This window comes from Vigna radiata, unplaced genomic scaffold (assembly GCF_000741045.1).
Source record: "Vigna radiata var. radiata cultivar VC1973A unplaced genomic scaffold, Vradiata_ver6 scaffold_194, whole genome shotgun sequence".
Taxonomy (NCBI): domain Eukaryota; kingdom Viridiplantae; phylum Streptophyta; class Magnoliopsida; order Fabales; family Fabaceae; genus Vigna; species Vigna radiata.
Window position 1 is genome coordinate 139,566 of NW_014542196.1, and position 17,338 is coordinate 156,903.

A 17,338-nucleotide genomic window follows, 5' to 3' on the forward strand; every position below is an offset into this window, starting at 1 on the left:
GAGACATCAAACTTCAAGTGCACGGAAGAACACATGTAATAAGTGACGTGTTCTATGTTCCTGAGTTACATAGTAATTTATTGAGCGTTGGGCAACTACAAGAGAAGGGCATCGCTACTTTAATTCAGAATGGAGAATGTCGAATTTATGATCGAGAGAGAGGTCTCATCATATCCACTCTCATGTCGACAAACAGGATGTTTTATATCCTTGCTTCTACTGTGTTGTCACATTGTTTGCAAACAACTTCACAAGAACTTGCTCATCTATGGCATCGAAGGTATGGCCATTTGAGTTACAAAGGTCTAAGAATGCTACAAATTGGAAAAATGGTGAAAGGCTTGCCACAATTTCAACCTTCTACAGAGGTATGCACCAATTGTCTAGTGGGAAAGCAAAGCAGAGAGTCAATGTCAAAGAAAAGTAATTGGAGAGCTTCTCAACGTCTTGAATTGGTACACGCAGATTTATGTGGCCCAATTTCCACTATCTCTAATAGTGGAAAAAGGTACCTTCTCAGTTTCATAGATGATTTCAGTCGTAAGATGTGGATTTATTTTTTAAGGGAAAAGTCAGAAACCTTTGCCATATTCAAGAGTTTTAAGAAACTTGTGGAAAATGAAAGTGGTTCACCAATGTGTTGTTTGCGGACTGATCGGGGTGGAGAATTTACTTCACAAGAGTTTAACGAGTTCTGCACAAAGAATGGAATCAAGCGACAACTCACTACAACATATACACCCCAACAAAACAGGGTTGCAGAACGACGTAATAGAACAATTTTGAACTTGATGAGAAGCATACTTTCAGATAAAGCCATTCCAAAAACTTTCTGGCCAGAAGCAGCCAATTGGTCAACACATGTATTGAATAGGAGTCCTACTATCGCAGTTCAAGAAGTCACACCAGAGGAGAAGTGGAGTGGGATTAAGCCAAAAGTTGATTACTTCAAGATCTTTGGTTGCATCGGACATGTTCATGTTCCGGATGCTAAAAGAATCAAACTTGATGATAAAAGTCAGAAATGTGTATTATTTGGTTTAAGCGAAGAATCGAAAGCATATCGCATGTATAATCCTATCACCAAGAAAATAGTAATCAACAAGGACGTGATTTTTGAAGAAGAAGCAAGTTGGGATTGGGAAAGGAGTGTCAAAGAAGGTAACCTCAACGTGCTTGATGAAGAACAGGAGCAAGCTACACAAGAAGACTTAATTCATGAAGAAGAGAACGAACCAGATGTAGATTCAAGTGCAAGCTCAAGTAGTACACTTTCACCTACCCCAGTGGAACAACAAGAGAGTGCTTTGAATCAAGAACGGAATAGATTACCTCCTGTTTGGATGCAAAGTGGAGATTACATATGTGGAGAAGCTTATTCAGAGGTAAGAAATTTGGCGATGCTTGTGGATATTGAAAATCCAGTTGATTTTGATGAAGTTGTAAGGCATTCCAAATGGAGAATCGCAATGAAGGCAGAGATTGACGCAATAGAAAAGAATCAAACATGGGAGCTCACAAGTCCACCTAAAGGAATGAAAAAGATTGGGGTGAAATGGGTCTTTAAAACGAAACTAAATGAGAAAGGTGAGGTGGACAAATACAAAGCATGGTTGGTAGCCAAAGGGTACGCACAACAATTTGGTGTTGATTACAATGAAGTTTATGCACCGGTGGCAAAATGGGACACCATTCAGAGCATCATAGCACTTGCAGCTCAAAAGAATTGGCCCTTATACCAACTTGACGTGAAAAGTGCGTTTTTACATGGAGAATTAAGGGAGACAGTGTATGTAGAACAACCACCTGGTTTTGTGAAGATAGGGGAGGAGGAGAAAGTCTACAAACTCAAGAAAGCACTTTATGGGCTTAAACAAGCTCCAAGGGCGTGGTATAGCAAAATACAAGGGTATTTTCTCAAGGAGGGTTTTGAGAAGTGTGACTTTGAACATGCTCTATTCCTTAAAAATGAAGAAGGAGGTAAGTTTTTGATTGTTAGTTTATATGTGGATGACCTTGTTTTTACTAGAAATTGTGAAAAAATGATGGTCCACTTTAAGGAGTCAATGAAGAATGAATTTGATATGAGTGATCTAGGCAAGTTGAGATACTTTCTGGGGGTAGAAGTCTTGCAATGTAGTGAAGGCATCTATATTTCCCAAAGGAAGTTTGCTAGAGAAGTGATTGAAAGGTTCGGCATGGGGAGTTGTAATTTTGTAAGAAATCCAATGGTTCCAGGAGAAAGGCCTACAAAGGATAAAGATGGAGTGAAGGTTAACGCAACAGAGTATAAGCAGATGATTGGATGTTTAATGTATTTGACAGTTACAAGACCTGATATAATGTATGTAGTTTGTTTAGCAAGCAGGTTCATGGCTGATCCCACAGAGCTTCACATGCAAATTGTGAAAAGAACTTATGCGATACGTAAAGGGAACATTGGAATTTGGGATTCTTTATAAACGACAAGGTGTTGCAGAGCTGCTTGCTTATACAGACAGTGATTATGCAGGTGACACAGAGGACCGTAAAAGCACATCTGGGTATGTGTTCTCTTTGAGTGGTGGAGCAATAGCCTGGAGTTCTAAGAAACAGTCGGTGGTCACATTGTCAACTATAGAAGCAGAATATATAGCTGCAGCGTATTGTGCTACTCAAGGTATTTGGTTGAGAAGAATTCTTTATAAGCTTAGTGAATCTCATGGCAAAGGGGTTACCATCTTTTGTGACAATAGCTCTACTATCAAGCTTTCAAGGAATCCTGTCTTCCATGGACGGAGTAAGCATATCGACGTCCGATTCCATTTCTTACGTAATCTGAACAATGATGGCACTATGAAGCTCGTACATTGTGGTTCAATTAATCAAGTAGCAGATATCATGACTAAACCACTTAAACTAGATACATTTGTGAAGTTGAGAGAGCTATTAGGAGTTTGCGAAGTTCCTAACGTAAACTGATTATACCCAATCAGGTTTAGGGGAGGATATGTTAGGATAAATTGTTTTTGTTGGTAATTTAGTTTATTATTTTAATTCTGTTTATTTTAGTGCGGTTACTGCTTATTAGTAGTGTTGGTTAGTCCTCCACCTTCCACGTTATAGGAACGTGGATAGTTATTAGTCCTCCACGTTTTAGGGGTTTGTTAAACGTGGTTCCTTATTTTTCTCTTGATTGTTGTGAATGGCTTATATAAGCCTTATTACATTAATAAAGCAGATGAACAATTCTACTGCAATTCAGTATGCATTAGTTTAGTATCCAACAAAATTTACTATTTACATTTCTATATATTGACTTTATAAACTTATGAATAATTTTTCACGTTAATTTTATTCAAAATTTAATCATAAACTTAAAAATATTATTATGTTTTCTCCTTTAGCAAAAAAATATCTTTTAATATAATATATATTTACTAACATAAAAAATACATAGAAATAAACATCAACCTGTATATAGGCACGAATTTAAAACTAGTCTGTGATTAAAAAGATTAATTTGTTAATTTAAGTCCACTTTTCAATAATTCAAATAGTGAAGTTCTTTTCAATGATTCAAATACTATAGTTCTTATAAAATATCATCGTTGTTTCAATGTGGTTTAAGTATAAGAATTTTACAGTCAGTCATCAACCTCTACCCAATCACCGCCTCGGTCAAATTGTCAAAAAGCTATTTGTTCTTTAGAAAAAACACATCTTACTGTTTGTCATTCTTATAAAATAATTATTTCGATGAGACTTGTTCCATGCCGTAAACTTTGCATGGCTTAGTTTAGAGTGTGAAAGGCTCCACCACCTTTTACATCAGTACGTTTACAACACGATTCAATTATGGTGGCTGATACGTCTCTGTCAATTATGGCAGACACATTAAAACTCGTTGCAATTTTTTTATCTTGGTTACTTTATTCCTATTCTCTTATTTATTGGTATTATATTCAAATCATAGGGGTTTCGATCAAGATGGATTTATAAACACTTAATAATCAAACTACAGTATTCAACCAGAGAAATCAACACTCTTTCTCTAAACAGGAGAAAATATCAAGAGGCTAGGAATAGACAAATAACAACTAGGAAAATGAAATGTGCAAAAATAGATTAATCAAGAACCGTGTTCATGACTTTGGAGTCTTTCAACGACTTGACTCATGCTAGGTCTCACATCTTTCTCTTCCTCTACACATTCCAAAGCCACTGTTGCCAAAATCTCCATCTTCTTCACGTTGTAATCTGATCCTAAAGTGGGGTCAACAATTTGTTCCACCCAAGATGTTCCTTCTGCTGTTTTCCTTCTTTTCTCCCTCACCCATGTTGCCAACCTCTCATTATGCGACTCTTGCCCTGGTTCTGTGACTTGGACACCAATCATTGGACTCCTCCCAGTTATCATCTCCAACACAACGATTCCATAGCTATAAACATCAACCTTGGAAGTGATTTGCAAGTTGAAAACCCATTCTGGTGCCATGTAACCCCTTGTGCCTCTTATTCTAGAGAAGCTTGAGTTGTTGAGGTTGTTTCTGTTCAAGGGCTTGGACAAGCCAAAATCAGCCACCTTGGGTTGGTAATCAGAGTCAAGAAGTATGTTTTGAGGCTTGATATCACAGTGCAAGATCCACTCCAAGCACTCTTCATGTAAATAGGCCAAACCCTTTGCCATTCCCATTGCAATGTTGTACCTCTTCTTCCAATCAAGTGAATTTGATGGAAGATTATTAGCCAGAGAGCCGTTTTCCATGTACTCATAAACCAGGATCCTGTGTTTTCCTTCCACACAATACCCCCACATGCCGATTAAGTTCATGTGATTGAGCCTTCCAATGATGCTCATTTCAGTGAGGAACTCACTCTCTCCTTGGTCCGCAAATTCGTGCAGCTTTTTTATTGCTGCAACTCGGTTATCTGATAACACACCCTTGTATACTGTCCCTCCTGCACCCCTTCCGATCTCTTCACTGAAACCCTTTGTGGCTTGTTTCAGTTCAGAGTATGTGTACCTTCTGAAACCTGTAGCTGCAGCAAGAACGTACCCTTGTTGGTCTGCCCTAACCAAATGGTCGCTACTCCTAAACAAGAAACACCACACCATGAAGATGCACACCGCCTCAAACCCTCCTAAGCCAACTGCAAACCAAAGCATGAACTTCACAGACCCATTTTCCTTGCCTTTCACATATGGTCTTTCTAGCAGTATTTCTGCATTTCTCGGACAAACCAAGCCATCATTGTTTTGCAGGTGGTTCTCTTGAGCACTTTCTTTTGGCAGACGCACGAAAAAATTTCCTGTGAAACCGGGTGAATGGTGTCCATTTAGCAACTGCGTCTTTGGGTAACACCAAAAGAGCCCATTCTCTGCAGCAAAGCTGTACTGAAAGCCCATGCACTCGCACACGTCCAAGCACAGTTTCTCACATTGTTTATATGTGTAATTTTGAAAGGAAGTTCCATAGTCATATCCATAGAAATCCACTTCATAGAGGGGTACTACGCGATATTCTGTCTTGTTATCACAGGTAGTTTTGAAATTTGGTGTGCAACCCAAAGACCAATCTTGGCTATCAACCCAGCTGTACCCTTCAACACACTCACACTTTCTACCAATTGCTTTATCATGACTGCATATACTGTTAGGTCCACAGATCCCATGAATGAAACAAGGTTGTGATTTAAATTGCCCTGCTATGGACCAATCTTCTTGACCATTTTCCCTGCTATAGATACGAACATTGCCATCATAGTCAAGGGTTAACCTTCGTTGAAGGAGTAACCCATAATCAATTGTCGTTAAACTATACTTATCAGAAACGCTGAATAGGCCGAAGTCATCTAGAACTGCAACTCTGCTACTATTGTACGAGGTTCTTCCGTTACCCGACCCAACGTTGTTGCTAACCAGCCAAGGATCCGGCCAGTAAACGCTTGAAACTTCACGACCCTCATACAGAAGACGGAAAACGTTGTCGTTGTCGAAGAAGAGCTTGTAAAACCCAGAGGAATAGTTGCCCTCACTTCTAGCAGAGACAAGATTCGTGAACCTGCCATCAATTTATTTATCAATGTGAATCAAATCGATTTTAAATTACATAAAAGCATTTTAGCGTGTAATGCAAAAGTTCAACGTGTAATTTCAGTAAAATGAAAGAGAGAGTGTGAAAAAAATTGGTAACATATAATATACCTGGTGAGAAGCTGGCCAGGGAGGAGTGTATCAGTGGGAAAATTAAAGCTTTCCCACAAAACAGAGCTTCTATTGGTCTGTTCCCGGAGCACGAGGTTTCCAGTGTCATGCAAATGCAACTCCAACGGCTTCTCCGACCGAGTCTTGGTGTCCCAAACGTCGAACTGTCCGGCGTCAGACAAAACGAGGTTGCCGTTCTTGAGGAGGGAAAGCGAGGAGCGTTTCCCGTTCACCGGAACGTCGCGGTTGGCCATCCAGACCACGTGCTTCTCCTCCTGCGAGAACCACACGCCGAAGCAGAACGCGTTCTCCCCCACGTTCCTGAACCCGGCCGTGAACGTCCCCTTCGGCTTTGAAATTATCACGTCTTCGTCGGGTCTCTCCACGGAGAGGGGGAGCGCCGCCGAAGAGTGGAAGTACAAGAGGAGGAGGAGAATGGCCACGAAGATTGGTGAAGAAGAAGATGAAGAGGAAGCCATGAAAAAGTTGTTGGAGATTTTGGCAAAGTTAGTCGATGAATTTGTAGTAGCCATCTTTCCTTATATAATATAGTGAAAATAGCAACTGGGTGTGGGAAAAGAAAAAGAAAGTTCGTACCTTGCATGTAGACAAGACACATGTGGGTGATTACGACCTTCGTTTGTTCTTTCGTTCTTCTTTTTTCTCGCTTCAGATTCATATTTCTTGTTTACACAAATCTAAAAATTTGATATTTTATTGTTTGATCGATAAAACAGATAACTTTGGAATGAAAAAAGGAAGTGAATGCCGTGTACGACAGCGTGTGAAATTTGAAGAATGCAGACTTTCCAATTATAGGAAAAGATAAAGAATGTAAAGTAAAGCAGTACTGCATAGACTGTAGTATTTTATATATCCACCACGCCATTTGAAATTAGAAAGTTTGTATAATCACGAAGTCAAACGTTACGTACCCTTATGCATATGCATCTGGAAATGCACCTTATGGATGAACTCACTCTTTCACACTTCTATTTCAACTCTGAAGAAAAATAAACACATACAAGGAAGTCTTTTTTTAAAGATACTCTTGATATTGGAGTATATTATTCTTAAGAAAAAAAAATGGGTAGTTTATATCATAAATTACAAATGGAATAATTAACTTAAAATTTATAATTTAAGAGTAAGTTATATGGAGTCCTGATACTTCTAAATTGAAGTTGTTGAGTGAGACTACCTTTTTTATAAAATTTAAAAAAGGTGAAGTGTCACAACTTATTATAATAATATGTTGATGAAAGGTTATTAGGATTAGTGATAACTTTTAATTGTACTAAAATCGTCTTTACTTGTAACGATTTTCATTGTTAAGTTGAACTTGTCAAACTTTTTTTATGTTAGTTCTTCACCAAGCTTTGCACCAAGTTGTACGTCGAGCTCTTCATAGAGTTTTCTGCGTACTCCTTTGAATTACGTGAGTTATCCAAGTACTTTCGTGGACTATCTAGTTGTCTGGTTACTCTATCCAATTTATTGAGTTGTTTTGTCACATTCACCATATTACTCGACTGTCTTGGTGAATTCATCGACTATTTGACAATCATGTCAAAAGTTCATGTTAGTCGTTTGTCTTGCCGAGTTATTCATATGCTTCACCTTCTTATTTGAGATATTTACATATCTTATCAACTTTTCCAACTTACTCGATTGTCTTGCCTACATCTCCATACTACTCAATAAACTTGCCAAGTTCTCTTTCTTACTCCACAAACTTATCGAGTTCTCTTTGTTACTTAACAATTTTATTGACTTCTCAACTCTACTCAAGAATTTTGTTCAATTCTTCACTTGCTTGTTCTTCACTTAATTAATATTACAAATTTTGTTTAATATATTTACAAATAAATTGTTATGAGTCATGATGACTTCACTTTTTCAAAATTTTATAAATAATTAGTTAGGACTTATAACGATTTTAATTGGGAAGTCATCGGGACTCATGACGATTTACCTTTAATTTGTAAATTTTAAGTTAATTATCCCCAATTTTATAATTTACAGGTAAATTATATGTTTGAAAAATTTCTTATTCTTAAGAATCTTGTGTTCAATAAACTATTATACTATTTTTCTTATTCACTTTACTGGTATTCAATGAAGTTATGCTCTTTGTGGTTAAATTCAAATATTTGGCTATTGTCTTTTTAGTTTTTGAAGGTTCATAACAAAAATTAAGAGAAAGTAAAAGGTTCATCATTTTTCATGTCTCTTCTAAAGATAAATCTAAAATAAAGTAATTAATATTGATTTTTATAAACACAAATTTTTAATTAAAAATCCTAACTATCAAAATAAAAAATTATATGTTGCAAACATTTGTCAAAATTTTAATTCGATCAAACGATTAACAAAACGAAAATTACAATTTAATATGATTTGATGAATATGTTAACATTCTTCTTAACCTAAAAGACCATTAGATCGGCATAAGGTTCAAGTAAAGTTTTTACTTTAAAATGGTCTTCAAAAATATTTTTGTATCAATATATCTCTATTAAATTAATTGTAAAATTATACTTGAGAATAAATTTTAATTAAATTATTAGGACTGAGTGTTAATTTGAATTAGTACTAAAAATGATATTTAATGAGTTATTAACATTTTTCATTAAATCACAATTTTGTGTAGAAAGATAATGGTTAATGATCTTTAGAGATGTCAAAATAGGTCATAATCCGTGGGTCAACTCAGCTTATCATGGATTCAAGTCAGGTTGGGTTTGAAAAAATTGTATTTTTTTATGTGAGTCAGATAACCCGACTCATTTAAACTCGGCTCATGCAGGTTGAATCCGTGGTGGGTCGGGTTGGGCCACGAACCCACCTACCTAATTTTATTTTATTAAAATTTAATTTTAATTTTATAAAAAAATATTTGTTATTTTTTTTGTGTGAAAAAATTATTTAAATTCTCTATTTTCAAAATTAATTAAACACCCAATGAAATTTGGAGGTGAAATTTGTTTAGATTTAAATTATAAAAAGTTTATAATTTTCTTTATTTAAAAAAGTTGTAATTAAGTAAGCGAGTAAGTTAACCAATCCGTGATGGGTCGAGTCGGGTTTAAATTTTTCTAACTTGCTAATAAATGAGCCGAGTTAGATTGATCCACTAAATGACTAACTCATGATAGACCGGATCGAATGGTCCATCTTGACAGTTGTAATTATCTTTGTTTACTTACTAATCAATTTTGATTTATATCCGCATATTTTCTGTCTCTGACTTCTCATCTAGGATTCTACTACTTGACTTATTGTTTTGTTCTTGAAAATGACTTCATTAGTTCAATTTGAAATAGTAGCCAATATTCATTAGTTTATTGTCATCTTTTATGTGTTATGCATATGTCTCATGATCTCTTATTGTACAATTTAACAAATTGTTTTATTACTAAACAAAAATATCTCATTTTTTTAGTTTGTTTCTTTAGGTCCTAGTGATTGCAGTGAGAGTCATTTAACTCAAGTTTAGGCCACTTGAATATAGAGCTATTTTCTTGCATCTGGGTGAATGTGCCATAATGAAAGATTATGAAAAAGTGTTTTTAACAACATTTTGTTAATAATTTTTTTACAACGCATATGTAACATCTTGTGATTAGTCTGTTTTAATTACTTTTTAAACATAAATTTAAATAAATCAATATAATAACACGTGTTCCGTTATAAAAAATATTGTCAAAAAATGTTATCAAAATATCATCATCCTTTTAAAATTTTGTTCGTTTCAAAGTATTTGGATGATGATTTCCGATTATTTATAGAATAACACTTTCTTTTAATCAAGGGTTATATGCAGAGATTTAGAGTGATTTTAACTTAAATCTCAATTTTGCCCTTCAATAATTTTAACAATTTCAACTTTCACAAGATATAAAATTGCTGTAATGGAATTCATGAAAAATGTATTCGATTCCATATTTTTTATTTTATTATTAATAATATCATTCAAATGATAATAAACATAAATAATAAAATAAATTAATAATATTAACATTAAAAAATTATATTTCAAACAAAAAATTACACTTAAATAAAATATTATTTCAATTGTTTTATTAGTTTTTATTTTTTTTTTCTAATTCAAATACTTTTTTTACCAATAAATATGTTATTTATAAACATTATAATAAATTAGTAATCTTCATTTTCTATTCATTAAAATATTTTACTTATTTATAATCCTATTCAAACTTTCAGAAACCTTATTTCTAAATATACTTCCAATCATCTTCAATTCTTTTTTAAAAAAAAAATATATAATTTATTCTCAAATTCTCTCAAATCGATCTATTCTTTCTTTATTAAGTAAAAACATTCTAAGAATGATATTTGAAGACCATCATTCTCATAATTAAATCTTCGTCTACTTTTATTGAACATATTTTCTTTTTATACTCTTTTTTATTGGAGTTGAAATATATAATTAATTAAACTCTGGTTTAATTTGTGTTATACGTATTTATATATATGTTTTTCCATTCAATGCCTAATTAATGTTTATTGGTTTGATAAACCATTGATCGATTTTTAATTTATTGAGTATTAGAAGATATCTTTTATAATTTAAAACTAAAACAAAAAAACCTATCAAGCTTCTATTTAAAATTGAGTTTGACTCATTATTGTCTTAAATTTTTGTGAAAGCAAGTTTTCATAATTGACAATTAATAAGAAAAAAATTAGAATTAGGGTGTGATTAATTAAATTAGAAAAAAAAAACAAGTAATAATGTGCATAAGAGTAACGTTTGATGAAGTTTATAAACATACCATATCATTTTAAATTTATCGTGCATTTCAATAGTTTGATAAAAATCTCTAAAAAAATATTATTTATTTTTTACATAGTTTTAATTATTCAAGTATCAATACAATTTATGAAAAAAGTCCTCTCTAAGTTAGTTATCAATTGCAACTATTTGTGATTAAGTGCACAAGATTTTTGAGAGAATAGTAAAAATAATAATTATATATTACACTTGTGATTGAATGAGTCCTCCTAACATACATGAATGTGTTTTATCTTTTCATTGTCTTACAAACATAGTAACATTGTACCTTATTTCTCATTCTTTATTTCTTTTTACACTCTTTCACTTTCCATCACTTAATTAAAACAAAAATTACATAATTAAAAATTAGATTATTTTATTATTAAACATACTTATCGATATACTTTTATCACGAATCTAATATATTTTTTTACATGGCTTTCAATTAATAAAAATATATAATTAATTCTTAATAAAGAAATACAAAATAAATAAAATGATTCTAACTATTGTCTTTTTTTAGTGGGACCAATTTCTCAATATAGGATGTAAGCATAAAAGAAAGTTCAACCCAAAAGACTAGTGGAGAATATTTAAGTTCACAAGTCAACGTGACTTTTAAGTTTTTTAGAAAAAGGAAATAAAAAATATTTTTGTTTTTAAATTAAAAAGTCATGACTTTCATAAATACATATTAATATTTCATTTCATATTCTTTATTTTAAAATGTAAGAAATAAGTGAAGATTTATAAACAAGAATATCAACATTGAGCACAAGAACACAGGCAATGAATGCTACTAACCTTATGGACTATAGATAACAATAGGGCTCCTAACAATGTAACGTGTGCTTCTCCAAATAAGAGAACCTGATACTATTTTCATGCTTGCCATAGATTTTGCTTTCACCACTACCTTGAAGCTCTTCTTCTGCAAAGTATGAGAGAAAATGAGGCTTGCAGGTTTCACTGTGATTTCCACTCCTTTGGGAGATTTGATGGTGGCATTGAAGATGGTTGGAGCAGGACCAACATTGGTCACTCTTCTCCTGAAAACTCCTACTGTTGTGCCTGAGTTGTTTTCCACACTTAGTTGCATGCTAGGATAGTTGAGAGCATCATGGCCAAGTCCTGGAAGCAAAGAGGTGCAGTTCACAGGAGAGCCAACTAGCACTGATAGAGTGGAACCATTATAGCCCTCATGGCATAAAAACTGAACATATGCAAAGTCATCCATCTCATAGACTAAACCAGGGTTCACAGCTCTTGTAGGGTTCACTTGACCACCACCATAGGCAAATTCTGCCTCCTTGTTAATTCTCTGGCTCATAGGTTTAGCTGAACAAAGAAGTACATAGAGAAGTCACAAGTCAAGCCTTCTTAAAACATAGTGTTTAATCCCTGCTAGTGTCAGTGTCATCAAGATTAACCAATCAGAAACTGTAGTTGGTAGGTACAACTTTTATGAAAGTTTTTTGCACTAATTACTCTATAAGCATGAGACACAAAAGGCTTCAGATTTTGCATCAACCAGCAAAAGTGGAAATAGGCTTTGACTCTCACCTGTGGTAATAATGGCTGATCTTATTGCAGCAGGAGACCAATTGGGGTGAAAAGATTTCACATATGCTGCTACACCAGAAACATGAGGGCATGCCATAGAAGTTCCAGACATAAGTGTAAATTCTGAAAACTGGGTATCTCCTTTCTCTCCAGTAATTGACCTCATAGGTGTATAAGATGCTAAGATGTTAAGGCCAGGAGCAGTAACATCTGGCTGCACCAAATAGAAAAAAAAAAGGTTATTTGACACCATTTCATTACCACCTTACAACCTTTGTAGGAGTGAAATGGTCTTAATAATAGTTAACTTTTGTATTTCTAAAGAAAAAAGAGAGTAATGAGGAATAGTGCTAAATGGGTGTAAAAAAAATTCTGGTGTCAAAGTACCTTATCCGATTAGATTATAAAATTTACTCAGTTCCTCAAATAGTAGCTAAATGGTCAATATACAAACAGATAGCATTATGATTGCTTTGCAGCCTCTGGTACCTTGAGAATATGTTTAGATGCTGGATTTGGACCTCTAGATGAAAATGAAGCAGTAAATGGAGCTGGAATCTTTACTTCGTGGGTCTTATGTATTACTGCTGATGGTGATCTTAGTTTAACAAGAAATTAATATAAGTTATCTAGAGATAATTAAGTAGAAGAGTGTTGTAACAAAGATTCATTTATGATAAGCTTGTTAGGGAAACACAAATAAGTAACCAAATATGGAGAGAGCAATTCTTATCATACCTTGTGGAGTGTGTATAATTGATAATAATTTGACCTATGCTACTATTCACTATGGTAGCTGGAGCCATGAATATTTGGGCAATTTCAAAAGCTTGGTCACTTTCCATTATAGTACCAATGCCACCAATTCCTTTCACAACAGATTCACTGCCCCAGCCACTTAAACTACAGTATACAAGTTTTCCTTTCACCTTAGTTGGATCCAAGGAGTCTTCATAGCAGAACCTGTCAATGCATTTAATTGTTCTTTGTTAATATGGAAAGCTTAAGTATGTGCTGTCAAAGAAACAAAAAAGAATACCTAGCATTTTCCTTGCTTCCAGAGTTTCTGGCTGCATCAGTCCCATTGACAAGGGGGTACTGTTTTTGTTTTGGATTGAAGGTGGTCAGCCCTCCCCCCTGCATTTTCACACAGTTGGATGCTTGCAACTTATAACAATGTAGACTCACCTTAAATACTGAGTTACATGCATCATGACTCAACTTGAAGTCTATCATAATCACAGAAATTTTTCAAACTTGATTATAGTTGTATGTGCAATTAAAAATTGGTTAATTGGTAAAGTTGCTGTGGTTATGTAGAAGAACATATGTGAGTGTCAAAGTAAGAACTTACAGAAAAATTCTTTCCATTTCCCAACTGAATAGTGCTCCTGAAATCCCTATCAATGGCACTAGCAGCCACTGTTACAATCCATGGTGCAGTATTTGTGACAGTTGCCATGAATGGTCCATCATTTCCAGCTGAGGCCACAGTGACTATGCCTTTCCTCATGGCATGAAATGATCCAATTCCTATAGAGTCCTGCACATAATTTGGATTCCCTCCACCAATGGAAATGGATATGACATCAACACCATCATGTATAGCAGCTTCAAATGCTGCAAGTATGTCCATGTCTGCACAATCATCACTCGCCCAGCAGACTTTGTAAACTGCCAATCTGGCTGATGGCACAGCACCACGAGCTGTGCCTTTGGCTATGCCAAAAAGACTTGCATCTGGGACAACAGTTCCTGCTGCTGTTGATGCAGTATGAGTTCCATGACCAACCACATCTATGGGGGATAATATGTCAGATGGATCAGGCCTTCCACCAATCTTGAAATATCTGGCTCCTATCAGCTTGCTTCAAGTATTCCATGGACAGAATAGTAATATTTAATTCAACTAGTTATTTTTTAATCTTTTTCTCTGTCCACTTATATCAATAGTTTCAAGTAAATTACTTTCAGATAAGTACACGTAAAATTTAACTAAAACATGATCACAGATTCAAAAAACAGTGACAAAAATGTACAGAAGAATAGGGATGTTACTTATTGCAGCCTGAAAAATTTGCATATTTATCACAAGTTCCTTTCCATTTAGCAGGTGGAGGGCCAAATCCATCGTCCTTGAAGCTTTGAAGCTGAGGAGTGACCCCTACCTCGTCAATATGAAGAGACACAATGTCAGTTAAACAACGTAAGTTTCACTATGTGTCTGTGTGTGTGATATCAAGAACAAGGATGAAATATTGTAAATGGACCTGTATCCAAAAGAGCCACAATTATGTCACTTTCTGATTTCAGTTTTCTCTTAGCAGTCAAAGGTAATCCTATGAAGTCCCATGATCTTGTTGTGTGTAGCTTGCGGTACTGATTTGGAATAACAGAAACTACTTCATCCATGGCTAAATATAGCAAACAAGAAAGTAAAAAAAATGAGTAAAAGTACTCACTAAGTTACAAATAACATGAATGAACTAGAGAAAATTGACCACATGCCAGATAAGTTCTTAGCTTCATCCTTGGATAATTTAGCAGCAAATGCATTAAAGCTCTTTGTGTAGCTGTATACCATGGATTCTTTGGCTTCAAGGATGCTGCTAAGTAAACACAGTTCAAAACAAGAGTTACACAGTCACTTTTTTGTGTCTTATGCTTGAAGAGTAAAGCATAAGAAAATGTTCATGATTATATTAGGCCACCTTCCTTTAACAGTAGAGAGAATATTTAAATGGGTGTCTAGAGCTATGTCTCTACTCCCAGCAAGATCTCCCAGGAAAACAATGTAAAAGTTCTGCATACATCTCAAATGTATCAAAAGTTTAGAATATGAATGAATTTCAATTTCGCATCTAATAAATTAAAAACATGTTTAATCCAAAATTAAATTAAAATAGGATGAATGTATACAGACATAAAGAATGATTGAGGAGAATAAATTGATTGCCTTTTGTTTGACACCATCAGCTGAAGCATTGGTCAGCAGAACCAGCAACAATGGAAACCAAAGAAAAGGAGTTGGGAAGTTTCTGCATGAACATAGTGACATCTTAGGCTTATAATTCATTAACAAACGGATAAACAGTGTACAACTTCCAAGAAGCTTATATACTGTAGAAAAGAAAGAATACAGAAGCAGGTTTCAACTAGTTTTGCTTCTTCCAATTATTAATCAAGGTTTTTGGTGGGGGAAACTTGCAAGTGAGATTACAGAATTTCTGATTCCACCTTTGACTACAGTCAACATCACATTGCTTCTTCAGGATAAACTTCCACTAACATTCTCATTTTCGTCATCTTTGTTGGTCTTATCATATAGCAGTGTTAATGAAGATTAATTTCCCATCATGTTTTTATCTTTGACTCCTTTCACTAATTTTATCTAACATGGACACTTATTTTAGCTTTGAAACTCTAGCTGGGAGGTCATAAATTAGGCCAATGATGAAATGTTCAGCTGAGGACTAATGCTGAAATCTCAGTTTTTTTGCCTTAGGGGTTCAAAATCAACAGATAATGAGAAATTGAAGAGTTTGAGAAGTTTGATTTTGCATGTCACTGTTAAGTGTAGTAGAGACATTGCTTAAAGAAGATAATCATTTGCATTAAGAACCCTTTATTCCTTGAATTCCAATGCAAGAGAGTTAGCCATTTGGAAAATATTATTTGTTTTTCATTAGCATAGCTTGAAGTTTAACCTAAATGAATCACACAAGTTGATGTTAAACAATTGGCAGTGTCCCTCTTAGCTTTTTCTTATACATTACCTTGTAGAACAACCATGTTTAAGAATTTACATTGATTTCCATGGATGAATTAATTCATGATCTTGTTTATTGGTACATTTTTACTATTCTTTATTAGAAAATAAGTTCAAATCAAATTGTAAGATTCTAATTTAATAATAGATGATACAATAGTTTCAATAAATCTTATTAAATAAATGATTTATAGAAATTATCAAATTATTAATTCCTATAAATGATTTTTTTAGAATGAAATTTATTATTTTTTCCAAAGTTTAAATAAATTTGAACAAGAACATCTAAAAGCAACTCTCGGAGCATATGATAATTTCTTTAATATCTTTTTAGAGATATTATTTTTAAAAAGTTTAAACGGAACAAGAAAGACTTATTTTTCACTTTCTTATGCTTCTATAGTGATTTTGGAATGTTTTTATTAGAGTTAATGTAGGGTTGGCCTGAGTTGATTCCAATCAATCTGATCAATATAATACAATTCAAATTTAATATTTTAAAATACAATAAAATACAACCATTTAATATGTGATAATTATTATTATAGTTAAATACATTTACTTTATTCAAATTTAATTTTAATTATAATTTAAATATGTGTAATGATCGAATTTTTAAAATTTAATATTTCACATAAGTATATTCATCATTACAATATTTTATATTAAAAATTTAAATAGTTTTTGAGACATTTTCCTTCAACATCAAAGTTGTAGTGTCATAGCTATTTTATTTTATCTTGTAACCTGTAGCTTGTGAGTCCAAATCCTTTATCATGTTAATGGTTACAATTTGAATAGAACATCACCCTTTAAGTAATGTAGTTGGCTTGAAAGAGTTGTTACCTACATTTCTATTCTAATATAGATTATCCTGCAGAAAAAATATTTTATTAGAGATTAAAAATTAAGACAGTATTCCAAATAGGATTTAAGAACTAAAGCATCCAAGTAACTTAATAAAATATGCTTACAACTTGTCACATTTATATATCATGCATGATAGTTGTATTGTACC

At 33.7% G+C, this 17,338-nt stretch overlaps 2 protein-coding genes across 2 annotated transcripts; both read right to left on the reverse strand.

Moving 5' to 3' along the window:
* Positions 1 to 3,960: 3,960 nt before the first annotated feature.
* LOC106779343 (putative receptor protein kinase ZmPK1) lies at positions 3,961 to 6,758 on the reverse strand. The gene is made up of 2 exons (XM_014667435.2): positions 6,188 to 6,758; positions 3,961 to 6,044 (listed from the first exon to the last, which is right to left on the reverse strand). Exons 1-2 carry the CDS (start codon positions 6,718 to 6,720, stop codon positions 4,112 to 4,114), a joined length of 2,466 nt encoding a protein of 821 aa, XP_014522921.2. The 5' UTR covers positions 6,721 to 6,758; the 3' UTR covers positions 3,961 to 4,111.
* Positions 6,759 to 11,676: 4,918 nt separating this feature from the next.
* LOC106779346 (subtilisin-like protease SBT4.14) lies at positions 11,677 to 15,612 on the reverse strand. Its single transcript, XM_014667439.2, has 11 exons — positions 15,508 to 15,612; positions 15,263 to 15,354; positions 15,060 to 15,157; positions 14,822 to 14,965; positions 14,610 to 14,715; positions 13,906 to 14,419; positions 13,591 to 13,688; positions 13,290 to 13,514; positions 13,041 to 13,149; positions 12,552 to 12,765; positions 11,677 to 12,326 (listed from the first exon to the last, which is right to left on the reverse strand). Exons 1-11 carry the CDS (start codon positions 15,607 to 15,609, stop codon positions 11,794 to 11,796), a joined length of 2,235 nt encoding a protein of 744 aa, XP_014522925.1. The 5' UTR covers positions 15,610 to 15,612; the 3' UTR covers positions 11,677 to 11,793.
* Between the last annotated feature and the right edge of the window lie 1,726 nt (positions 15,613 to 17,338).